Source organism: Odontesthes bonariensis, chromosome 19 (genome assembly GCF_027942865.1).
Source record: "Odontesthes bonariensis isolate fOdoBon6 chromosome 19, fOdoBon6.hap1, whole genome shotgun sequence".
In the NCBI taxonomy this organism is placed as follows: Eukaryota; Metazoa; Chordata; class Actinopteri; order Atheriniformes; family Atherinopsidae; genus Odontesthes; species Odontesthes bonariensis.
The window spans coordinates 6,097,795-6,110,445 of NC_134524.1; the positions used below are offsets into that span (position 1 = coordinate 6,097,795).

The window sequence follows — 12,651 nt, forward strand, 5'->3', positions numbered from 1 at the left end:
GTTGATCCAGCAGCTCGCTGTAAAGATGATTCATGGTCGGTTTCCTGGGAAGTTTATGGTGTTTATGGCGAAAAGCCAGCAGTGGTTTATAACTTAGTTGTTAGGAGTAACTTACCAGAAGCCATAAAGATACAGTAATCAAGATTCCTCCGTACTGGATTGCACAAATATTAACTTTTACAATGATTTACTGTAACTGTAATTAGAAATTTGTGGTATTTAACTGTAAAGTGTACTTTTAGGGATAAGAGTGTGTATATGTTGTTGTTGAATGTGGGAAATAGGCCATTCATTTAGATCGTGGAAACTGTTGAATATAACTTTAGTAATAGGTTGTTTGTTTCCACACGACTTAAAAAGAAACAGGCTGCAACGTGGCACAAAATGATAAATGATAAGGCAAGGCATCTTTATTTAAATAGCGCATTTCATACCGCAGGCAACTCAATGTGCTTTACATAAAGACAAGGCTTTTAAAAGAACAGCATAAAGCAGCATAAAAACAAGCAATTTAAAGAGAAAAAAATAGAATAAAAATTAAAAACACAGTTAAAAGCAATCAAAGAAGAGGGGAAAAATATAAACTCAACCATAAGAATGCCCCTCCAAAAATAAGTAAAAAAACAACAAATACGAGACGTTTTTGCTTGAAATAAGCAAAAAAATCTGCCAATGGAACTAGTGAAAATTGGCTTGTCAAGATTTCTTGAAATAAGATGTGATATTTACTTATGACTTTTGAGTTAAAAATTATCTTGAAATTGGCTAAAAAAAACTCTTCAAATGAAGAAAAAGCTTGTTTCATGTGAAATATGACTCAAAACAAGATGTTTTCAAGACTTTTTCACTTAACAAGATGTTCGAGATGTATTGTATTAAAACAAGTCCCTATAACTGGCTGAAATGGTGCTTGTTAGGCATAAAGGAAACATTCAGAAGAGAATCACCCACAGATGGAGCCGACACACGTGGTGTTCAAAACAAAATATTTCCTAAGTCCTGCACGTGTCCGTGTGTTGTTTTGCATCTGAGGGAATAATCGGAATGCGCCCTAAATCAATGAAGAGCCAACTGATTAAAGCAGTGCGTGCAAGGCTGACGTTTCCTGCTGAGAACGATGTGAAGATTTACAATAACTGGGAAGAAGGAGTGGGGAGAGGGAACTGTCCATCTCCTCTTTCTTGTTTTCTTTTCTTTTTTTGCCCGCATGCAGCTCTGAGGGTGTGTCCGCTGGACCAATGACGCAGCTGCGGCCCCAGCTGTCATGTGGAGCCGGGGGGAGGAGCGGGGGGCCCGGGCCTATAATAAAAGCCGGCGACCCACGCTCACTCACAACCTGGAGAGAGAAGAGCGCAACGCTTCCGAAAGAACTTCCAACCCGAGGAAAGAGCTCAGAAGAACAACTAACTTCGGCTTGTCTTTGATTATTATTTTTTTTTTGGTCATATCGCGTCACATCTGGGCTTTGATTCCACGTTTTCATCTTTTTTGGAATTTCTAGAGCACTTCTCTCGTTACTACACTGACTTACCTCAGACTTTCAATTGAATCCTCCGCAATGTTTCCAGAGGCTAACAAAGGGTGAGTGCACTTTTTGAACAGACAGTAGACTGCTTTAAGTTTTCTCCTTCTCATGCTGCAGAACTCATGGGCCATGAGTCATGGCCCCTTCATGGACAGTTTGGGACGGTGGACAGAAATATACCGGAATGTGTGGGCGGGGGTGGGCAAAGTGGGTGGGGGGGGGGGGGCTCACACGAGCCCGAATGAAAAACCATTCATGCATCCATTTAGGCGTCTTTTCCAACTCTTTTATGGCATGTTTAAACCTAAATGCATTATTCCTGGTTATTTGTTCTATTCCTGTGTGTTTCCTCAGGACTGACTTTAGTTTTAGTTTGATTTAAAGAACAGTTTTAACACCTTATAACCTTATAACCGCAGGAGTGTGTCTTTAAAATGTCACGTTCTTATAAATAGCTCTCCTCAGAGGGGATCCTCCCAAGATCCGAGGAGAAAAATCTATCTGTAATGTGATAGCGAACTCACATGCTGCTTATTTCATTAGGATGCACTAACCTCTGCCTTTTTTTTTTTCCAATGCCTCCAGCTACAGCTATGAGGACTGCAAGGCCACTGCCGACTGGCTGCTGGCCCAGACGGACGTCCGGCCCACTGTGGGCATCGTGTGCGGCTCAGGGCTCGGAGGCCTGGCTGACATGTTGAAGGACCAGGTGGCCTTCAACTACAAGGACGTCCCAAACTTTCCCCAGAGCACCGGTGAGTAACAGAGCCAGGCTCACAGCTGGCGACTGCCCTTTGCATCGCTGCTATTTACTGAGCGTTTCCCTCTCTCAGTGCACGGACACGCTGGGCGGCTGGTGTTCGGCACCCTGAAGGGGAGGCCGTGTGTTTGCATGCAGGGGCGCTTCCATCTCTACGAGGGCTACCCCATCCAGAAGGTGAGGGACAGCTTTCCTCTGCGTGCTGAGACCTGTTTGAATAGCTTTATCAAACCCTTGACAACCCGTTTCGTCCTGTTAAACCAAAGCGTGTGTTTTCAGATCACACTGCCCATGCGCATCTTCAAGCTGCTCGGAGTAGAGACGGTGATGCTGACCAATGCAGCTGGAGGCTTGAACCAGGACTTCAAGGTGGGGGACGTCATGATTATCAGAGACCACCTCAACATGCCCGGCTTCGCCGGCAACAATCCGCTGGTTGGACCCAACGATGAAAGGTAGACGTGTGTGATCAGGCAGGACGTAAAGTTTGCACAAGATGCAGCTGTTTCTGTGCTTCTGGTCGTCAAAAGTTTAAGCCTCTAACTCAGCCTTCCACCTGGTCTGCCCACAGGTTCGGCGTGCGTTTCCCCTGCATGTCCGACGCGTATAACAGAGACCTGCAGCAGCTGGCCATGGACGTGGGGCAGGAGCTCGGCTACGGGGACTTCCTGAAGGAGGGCGTCTACTGCGTGCTGGGCGGGCCGTCGTTCGAGACCATCGCCGAGTGCCGCATGTTGCACAAACTGGGCGCCGACGCCGTTGGTGAGTAGTTCTTATGGACTGAGTGATGCTTTTTGTGCACACGCTGCGTCTCAGGGTCTCACGGACTTGACATATTAAGGTCCAATTCCAAATGGCGCAATTATATCTGTTTTTTTAGTGCCAAGTTGCCCCCTTTCTTATAGGGATAGAGAACTAGTGGAGGTCATAATATGTCCATTCATCTAGGGTGAAATGTGCATGGCTGTATAGTAAGAACCCTGAACAAGAGAGGGGAAAGAAGCGCTCATTAGAAGTTATCAGGTGACGATCATTTCAGAGTTTGATAAATTTTTAAATCTTCAGACCTTGTGGTAACACTCAACAGCCACGGGCTTCTGATTATCTGTAATGCAGCTAATTATGGAGCTGGGACGGGTAGGAAAGCTATAAAAAGATAACGGTTGAAAACGCCTCCATAAATGTGACTTCACTTTCAAAATGTCATTAAGGAACGGCAGACAAGGAGAACTGTGGCGCACTGTTCAGATTTAACCGGCTCGTTTCATTGGAACTTCTTTTTTAAACGTGCCATTTCCCCGGGGAAGCCCAAGCCTGTTGGTTTAGAGCACGTTGTTAGAGCCCAGACACCCTGAGATCGTGTCTTGGTTTCAACAAATGTATATCTTTGGTCATCAGTCCTGATGTTTACCTTCAAATGTTCCATTTAGGCATGAGCACAGCCCACGAGGTAATCGTCGCCCGTCACTGCGGCATGCGCTGCTTCGCCCTCTCGTTGATCACCAACCAGGTGGTGATGGACTACGACAGCGAGGAGAAGGCCAACCACGAGGAGGTCCTGCACGCGGCCAAGCAGCGGGCCGAGCAGCTGGAACTGCTGGTCTCCACCATGGTGACCAGAATCGAGCACAACAACAACATCTACGCTTAGGGAGACGCCCCACTGCGCCAGAAGGACGACTCGAGGACTTCTAGGCCGATTAGGGTTCACCGAAGTCAGGAAAATGTCTCGTAGCTTATCATTTAGCCGTTTTTAGCTCTCAGAAGTGCTGTAAATAGAATCCAGTCGTGCCGTTACGTGCACGTCTCTGAGCCCCGAAAGACAAACATTCCTCTAATGAGTGGATTTAAAAAAAAAAAAAGACACTTCTCAGTTTTTTTGTATCATTTAAAAGAAGGTGTATTTGTTCTAACTTATATGATCAACTTGTAGAAATGTCTGCAATTTAACTTAACAATTCTGAATCTGCTGTAAAAATCTTAATGTTGTTGAAATGTGTACATTAGTAGGTGTTTTACTGCTTGTTTTTTAATATGACTGTTCTTACTAAAAGTGCTATTTATTATTATATGTGCTTGGTTTGTGTGGTTATTCGGGTCGAGGAGGCGTGCGCACTTTTCTCATAACCAGAGGACAATTTCCGAGCTTTAGTTAAATATTCTAGGCACAGATAGTACACTGAAATCGAAGTGTGTACAGATGCTTTACAGGAAAAAGCTTCCCAGAAATAATCGGTTGCCTCTGAAAACATTGCGTAATGTTACATAAGCATTATGCTGCAAAAAGGAAAGAAAAAAAAAAGAGTCTGAACAGGATATAAATTTAATGAAAGGTGTTGCAATTCAAATGCAATTCTTTGATTTACAAAAAGTTGACCAAATAACTGGCAGGACAGAAGAACAGCACACCCTTGCATAACTGTTTGCCTTCACCTTAAACATTAACATCTCGTACCCTTTGGAAGGTACATTAAACAAAGTTGGCACATCCCATTTTCAGACCAAATCCAGCTCCAGCCGTTACCCAACGGATAAAAGGATATCGCTTTTCCACATGCTGTCCGACAGCTTTAACGTGCCATGCATAGTAACGAGCAGGTATGCATTGAAGCTAAACAGGATTGTAGATATAGAAGTTGACATTTTTCCCTATGATACAGTGCAATCGTCTCTGCATAGACTGCAGGGTCCAGTAAAGCTTCATGACGGGGCCCTTAATGCTGATGGTGGACACAAAGTTTGGCACAAATTGTAAACAGAAAGCGCTACAAATATCAGCTCGAGATTTGCACACATTCGTGTACACTGCGTGCTCAGAAGGTTCGTCTCCTCCCAGAGTCGAGTGACTCTCGGTGCTCCTGAAGCGCCCGAAACACCCGGGGATGAGTGCAGGCTCGTCTCACCTGTGCACTGCTCCCACCTGATGCTATGGAAGCCCGTTTCCGCCACTTAATAAAAATACATTTAGAAATACTATCTCGTAATTTCGACTTAGTATCTCATAATTTCGACTTGGTATCTCATACTTTCGACTTAGTATCTCATAATTTCGATTTAGTATCTCATAATTATGAGATACTATCTCAATTTTGATTTAGTATCTCATAATTATGAAATGATATCCCATAATTTCGACTTGGTATCTCATACTTTCGACTTAGTATCTCATAATTTCGATTTAGTATCTCATAATTATGAGATACTATCTCAATTTTGATTTAGTATCTCATAATTATGAAATGATATCCCATAATTTCGACTTGGTATCTCATACTTTCGACTTAGTATCTCATCATTTCGATTTAGTATCTCATAATTATGAGATACTATCTCAATTTTGATTTAGTATCTCATACTTTCGACTTGGTATCTCATAATTTTGATTTAGTATCTCATAATTTCGACTTAGTATCTCATCATTTCGATTTAGTATCTCATAATTTCGATTTAGTATCTCATAATTTCGACTTAGTATCTCATTTCGATTTAGTATCTCATAATTATGAGATAGTATCTCATAATTTCGACTTAGTATCTCATCATTTTGATTTAGTATCTCATAATTATGAGATAGTATCTCATAATTTCGACTTAGTATCTCATAATTATGAGATACTATCTCAATTTTGATTTAGTATCTCATAATTTCGACTTAGTATCTCATAATTTCGACCTAGTATCTCATAATTATGATACTATCTCATAATTTCGACTTAGTATCTCATAATTTCGACCTAGTATCTCATAATTATGAGATAGTATTTCTAAATGTATTTTTATTAAGTGGCGGAAACGGGCTTCCATATAATGCAATCTCTCTGAAACAGGGGAAGTTAAAGAAACAGGTGCTGCAGCAACGTGAAGCATGATAGAAATGGGTGTTTTTGGCATGGAAGTAAGTAAACCTATTCTAGTAAACGCTAAGAGTGAAATCAGCATCACGTGGACTTTTTAAACGTGGCAGCCCTCTACTTCACCTGCATTTGGCATTAAGGCTGTGACAGTGAACACGAAGCAGCTTCTAATGTGATCTATGACCAGTTTTCCTTTGATTGTGCACTTTTCCCCAAGTGCAAGTGATTGAATCTGTCAGATTCTGATAAACCAACCTATCCCTGAAGTATCAGTTACAATAATCCAGCTCAAATCAGTCCTGATAAGAAAAAACAAACATTAAACGTTAAAGTTCAGCATAAACAATACTGAAGTTTGGGTTTGGGCAAACTGAACATACTGAACTCCATCCAACATTTATCCAAAACTAAATCAAAAGGGGGAAAAGGAACAAGTATCAAATAAGTGTAAAATTTAAAAATCTCTCGACAGGACCGCAGATATTTAAGCAGTTCTGCAGGTTTATGCACTTTTTGCGCTTGTACATGAACTTAAGAAATCACGATGTGGAAACTTAACAGTTTTGATTGAATCCTTTACGAAAGGAAAGCAAGATCCTCATTTCATGCGGTTTTCATAGAGCAGCAACATTTAAAAGTACTTTGTTTTTTCATCCAGCCAATCCAGTTTGGATTAAGTCTGAGCAACTAGCGACAGACAAAGTTTTTTATGGTTTTAAACTGACATCTTTTGCCGGGTTTTTAGGCCTGCTACAATCAACGAGTTTGTCTTTTTCATTACAAATTCCCTTGGACGACTTCTCCTCTCGCCTTAACCTCGGGAAGTTTTCTATGGAGATCAAGGAAAGCTGTTCAGGAGAAGACACAGAAGATCATTTTTACTGGATAATTTGGCATTTTTCCCATGTAACACCACAAGGTCGATGAGCCAGAAGCACATAGTGTTAAAGGGATAGTTCGCCTCTTTTGACATGAAGCTGTATGACATCCCATATTAGCAATATCATATATTAATATAGGCTCGTTGGCTGGGGTTTAAAAAATAAAGCGTTTTTGATACGAAGGGAGAGAAAATAGTGCCAAGCGATTGTGAGGTCTGACGTTTTCCTGGAGAATGATTTTGTGATGCAAATGTATTACTCTTTTGAACGCATATTGTTTTGAGAAGCAAATCGCTTTATTTTTTAAACCCCAGCCAACTAGCCGGACTACCTTCATCAACGCCAAAACGAGGCTGGAACTCTGCTCACAGGACGCAGCAGGGGGTAAGAAAATGTTCATAAATGATGTTGCTGATATGGGATGTCATACAGCTTCATGTCAAAAGAGGCGAACTATCCCTTTAAGCTTCATAATCTTCATAAATACCTTCATAAAGAGGTGTTGACAAGAAGGATGTCATCACTAGGGCTGGAATAATAATAATAAAAAAAGACCCATCGGTGACCAAACTGGCACATTCTTAGAAAACAAAGGAAAAAGTAACACTCTGTTAAGCTCATTAACCCAATAATTCTTTCCCTGGTGAAGAAAAACACCCCAAAGGCTTGATTTCAAGCCCGCTATGTAATCTATTAATTACTGTTTTAACTGTAAATCTGAGAAAAAAGTGCCTCATTGTGTCTGTAGGACAGCTTTGATTGTCGATTTATTTCACGACTTCACTCGTTTGCTTTGACGCTCTTTGGCCTGTTTAACAAAAAGCTCGTTAAGAAAACCACATGATAAAACTTTAAGCAGCTTCTTCCAACAGGAAGAAGCATTTATCCCAGTGAAACTGCCTGAGACCCCTGACAGTCAGTTACATTAGAGAGTGGAGAGGTGGGCTGATTTTATTTGGCAACAAATGATTCGCTCAAGTTTGCATTGCAGGCACTGGAAGTTTGATTCTATTGGATTGTTTTTTTCTTCAGGTTCACAGGCCCTCAGCAGCGAGCAGCGTGGGGGGGGGGGGGGGGGACTCGGGGGGGGGACTCGGGGGGGGGGAGAAGGCACTTCAGAAACAGCAAATACTGGACCAGGAGCTGCAGCACCACGCAGAGGAGTCCATTCACCTCTAGGCAAACATGGTCAGGGTGATCCACTGTCAAGCAAATAAGAGCACGGACGCACTGATTATGAGCAGATCACATGTACACGACACACATAAACAATTAAAAAACATGTGTTTGAGGACGGTTAAGCAGCGACTCTTCAGTCATACCTGAAAGAAATTAAGGGATATTTGACCATCTGCATCCGTGTCCATGGTCTTAAAGGTTTCTGCAGAGAGAGAAATAAAGAGAACAGCTTCACTGTTGGTTCACCAGCACAGCCATGAACGGCAGGTTACTCATTTTCGTCACAGATTAGTATATTCTGCCCTATTTTTGTACTAAAAGGAAGTTTTTTTTCTTTGTTTAAACAACAATTTAATAGCATAACTGTCAGCGAAGTTGCAGGAGAAATGAGAAATGAGACCACACTGGAAAAAAATCTAAGTCTTACCAAGTATATTTGTCTCATTTCTAGTGAAAATATCTCATTACTCTTAATATAAGACACAACTGCCTAACAAGTATTTCAGCCAGATATAGGGACTTGTTTGAAGACAATACATCTTGAATATCTTGTTAAATGAAAAAGTCTTGAAAACAAATTGTTTTGAGTCGGATTTCATATGAAACTAGCTTTTTTTTTTTTACATTTGAAGAGGTTTTAAGCTAATTTCAAGATCACTTTTATTTCAAAAGTCCTAAATATCACATCTTATTTCAAGAAATCTTGACAAGCAGATTTTCACTAGTTCCATTGGCAGATTTTTTTGCTTATTTCAAGCAAAAACATCTTGTATTTGTGTTTTTTTTTTAACTTATTTTTGGAGGGGCATTTTTTCCAGTGCAGCTGAGGAGGATTTTAGTAACGTGACTCACTGAACATCGTCTCCAATCTGACCAGACAGGTGACAAAGTTGTCAAAGTCGACAGCCATGTCTTCCTCCGTGTACCGCAGGATAATGAGCTGGAACAGGTGGTTGGTCAGCTTGAAACCTGAAGGAGGGAAGGCGGACGCCACAGTCAGACAGGGGAGTGATCACTTTCTAAATGAGCAGCCTTTTGTTTTGTTTCTTTGACACTACCTGCAGATTCCAGAGCCATCCTCATCTCATAAGAGCTCATGGTGCCGGATTTGTCCATGTCGAACTGCCTGAATATAGTCTGACGGTCACATGGAAACAGAAGAAGAAAACAGACAGAAAAAAGAGAAGAAACAAGCGGTTAAACACCGAACAAGAAAAATAACAACACTCTTAAAAAGAAAATTGATGGATTTTTTAACTTGTTTCTTGCTTTGTTTGCAAATGTAGTGAAAGTGCTGGTTATGTTGCAACATAGCATTTACCACAAACTCAGCAGCTAATCCAGTTAGTTTTGCTCTGCTAGCAACAAAAGCAATAGACAGTTTAGTAGGTTGTCAGCCTTGGGATGCCCATGCTAACACCCAGCTGAGTGGCTGTCTGATCCAGTGGCTCACTCGCCTAAACATGCTAGCCGTTAGCCTCAACATGCTAACACCCAGCTGAGTGGCTGTCTGATCCAGTGGCTCACTCGCCTAAACATGCTAACCGTTATCCTCAACATGCTAGCCGTTATCCTCAACATGCTAGCCGTTAGCCTCAACATGCTAAAGCCCAGCTAAGGCATTAGATAATCCAATGCTAAGATATGTTAGAATAACCTGGATGACTGAGAATCTACATCAACATTAATCTAAGAGCTTGAATGAGGGCAACAGGACTTCCTTACACTGGAAAAAATCAAAGTCTTACCAAGTATATTTGTCTCATTTCTAGTCCAAATATCTCATTACACTTAATATAAGACACAACTGCCTAACAAGTACTATTTCAGCCAGATATAGGGACTTGGTTTAATACAATACATCTGGAATTTCTTGTTAAATGAAAAAGTCTTGAAAACAAATTGTTTTGAGTCACATATCATATGAAACAAGCTTTTTTTGACATTTGAAGAGGTTTTTAAGCCAATTTCAAGATCACTTTTACCTCAAAAGTCCTAAATATCACATCTTATTTCAAGAAATCTTGACAAGCCGATTTTAACTAGTTCCATTGGCAGATTTTACTGCTTATTTCAAGCAAAAACGTCTCGTATTTGTTGTGTTTTTACTTATTTTTGGAGGGGCATTTTTTCCAGTGTATTCTAGCTCTTAACATTAGATGAATAAGTGAAGGTCAAATGAGTAGTTATCTTCACATTAACCACCGCTGGCTGCTCAGTTAGCAGCGCTGACATATCACTGGTCAGATCATGGCCTCCAGCTACAAGCACAAAGCCTCTGCTGAGCACTCAGTGTTCTCAATTTGTTCTTCTTCTGCACCATGAATACGAGTTTGGCTGTCTTAACACATTTTAAACCCAAATACAAGGGAAAAAATTGGGCCTCGGTAGGAAAATACTGGATGTTTTCTTTAATGCAAAGTTCCCTGGATCAGAGTTAACAGCAGCATTGACTGTGCTCAGTCTCACCAGGTATCGTTTAATCTTCTCCCAGAGAACGTGGAACTCTGTCAGCCCCAGCTTCCCACTGCCGTCCGTCTGAGCCCAAACTTTCAGGAGAAATCATGAAATGAGGTTTTCAACATAGTTTTAAAGTCTCTATAAGCACAAGAGCTTCAGAGATCAAGCAGGAGAAAAGAAAACCTGCTCAAAACAAATCTGAAAATGGATAAAAGATATAATGCACTTTCTTACACTTGAGAAAATCAGATATTAAAGACCTTAAAGGCTCCTTGCAAAAATTTGAGAGGATTTGGACCCCCTTTCTAGAATATTACAAAAGCTTGAAAAACTCGTTTAAAACGTTAAATGAGGATTAAGACACCAATACAGAAGTGAGAACGGACCCCCCTCCTTTCCCTCCTCAAACTATTCTTATTATCATTATTTACTTTATTTTATTTATTTACTTATTCATTTATTTTTTGTTATTTTATCTTTTAATTAATCTTACTTTATTCTATTTTACCCTTACCTATTACTACTATTGTTATTACACATTTATTTATTTTATTTATCCTTTTTAAATATATACTGTATATGTATATTTCTTAAGATATCTGAATGCAGTTATTTATTACTTATTTTATTTCATTATTGTTATTGCTGTCTGTTCGATAATTCATTGTGAAAAAAAAAAAATCAATAAAAATTGTTGAAACTAAAACAAATCTGAGCTGAGCCCATTTCAAGGATACGTCCATGAGGTTGATCATACTGCGGCAAGCTTCTTTGGTGAAGCCGTCAGTCTTCAGGTCCTTATCTGTTCACATGAGAAAAGAACATCCAAGGCATTTTAATTACTAATTAATTACTACAATTATGATCAAAATCCAATCCTGTAGTTCCAGTGGACGAATGGAACTGATTCCACAGCCGCTTACGTTTGCCGATGATCCTGTTCAGTATGGTTTGCAGCTCGGTGACGCTGATCTCCATGTCCTATTGGCAAGGCAATTTTATTTATAGAGCACAATTCGTACACATGGTAATTCAAAGTGCTTTACAGCTACATAAAATCACAAGAAGGCAATAAAATCATTAAAAAGAAATAAAAAAATAAAAAATAAAAAAATTAAATGAATAAAAATGAAACAAAATTTAAAAAACCCAATCAAAATAATCATTAATTAATTTAAAAGTGAAGAGTGCAGATAAATATTGGCACAAACTAATGTCAGTTACATTCAATGCAAAAGCTGTACGCCTCTCCTCTGAGCTGCAGCTCCCATCCTGCAGGTGTGTGTGTGCTCACCTGTCCTGCCAGCTGTCTGAAGAGATTCTTAAAGCCTGCATCGATCTGGCTCTCATCCAGGTGAGTCTGAAACATGAAGAAACGTGTTTAGCACAGTTTGACTCTGCACAAAAGAAGGCTTTCCGGTGTTGAAAGTCGTCTCTTCTTACCTCTGGCGGCAGCTCTGCTACGACGTCGTCATCGAGCTCCCTGTCAGCAAAAGAGGAAAAGTTACTTTTCCTGGAAATTAGCAGCTGGTTGAACATTTTCTGTCTCTAAAGATGCCCAAAAATGCATTTGTGGGTTCTCTCCTGGTACTCCAGCCTCCTGAAACACGCATGTCAGGTTAACTGGTGGTTCAAAATTAGCCCCAGAAGCGAGTGTGAGTGTGCAGGATCTCTGTGGGGCCGGTGATGGACTGGCATCCTGTCCAGGGTGTCCCCGCCTCTCACCCAATCACAGCTGAGATAGGCTCCAGCCCCCCCGTGACCCTGAACTGCATTAAGTGGGTGTAGAAAATGGATGGATGTTGTATTTTCTGTTTTTCCCTGTGGGGTTATTCTATGACAATGACTCTAAATCAGGAGTTCTGGTTTTCATTGCCCATTCCAGTCACGTACTTTGTGTTATTCTGTGTTATTCAGAGCAGTAACCAGAACTAGTAATCATCACGAGTCCAACCAAGTTTTAGATTTGCCATTCTAGAAATATTAAAGCTC

General features: G+C 40.7%; 2 protein-coding genes across 2 annotated transcripts in view; one reads left to right on the forward strand and one right to left on the reverse strand.

Annotated features, from left to right (window-relative positions):
• The first annotated feature begins 1,346 nt into the window (after positions 1-1,346).
• On the forward strand, positions 1,347-4,354 carry pnp5a (purine nucleoside phosphorylase 5a). Its single transcript, XM_075451388.1, has 6 exons — positions 1,347-1,581; positions 2,111-2,280; positions 2,359-2,462; positions 2,565-2,740; positions 2,857-3,047; positions 3,716-4,354. The coding sequence occupies exons 1-6, from the start codon at positions 1,559-1,561 to the stop codon at positions 3,934-3,936; spliced, it is 885 nt and encodes a 294-aa protein (XP_075307503.1). The 5' UTR covers positions 1,347-1,558; the 3' UTR covers positions 3,937-4,354.
• Positions 4,355-8,106: 3,752 nt separating this feature from the next.
• capn1 (calpain 1) overlaps positions 8,107-12,651 on the reverse strand; it is a 42,725-nt gene continuing 38,180 nt past the window's right edge. Inside the window, exons 14-22 of the mRNA XM_075451389.1 lie at positions 12,103-12,142; positions 11,954-12,019; positions 11,583-11,640; positions 11,397-11,461; positions 10,669-10,737; positions 9,258-9,336; positions 9,052-9,168; positions 8,343-8,401; positions 8,107-8,222 (exon numbers count right to left, since the gene is read on the reverse strand). Coding sequence (XP_075307504.1) covers positions 8,196-8,222; positions 8,343-8,401; positions 9,052-9,168; positions 9,258-9,336; positions 10,669-10,737; positions 11,397-11,461; positions 11,583-11,640; positions 11,954-12,019; positions 12,103-12,142 — 580 coding nt within the window. The 3' untranslated portion in view covers positions 8,107-8,195. The remainder of the gene's footprint in view (positions 8,223-8,342; positions 8,402-9,051; positions 9,169-9,257; positions 9,337-10,668; positions 10,738-11,396; positions 11,462-11,582; positions 11,641-11,953; positions 12,020-12,102; positions 12,143-12,651) is intronic.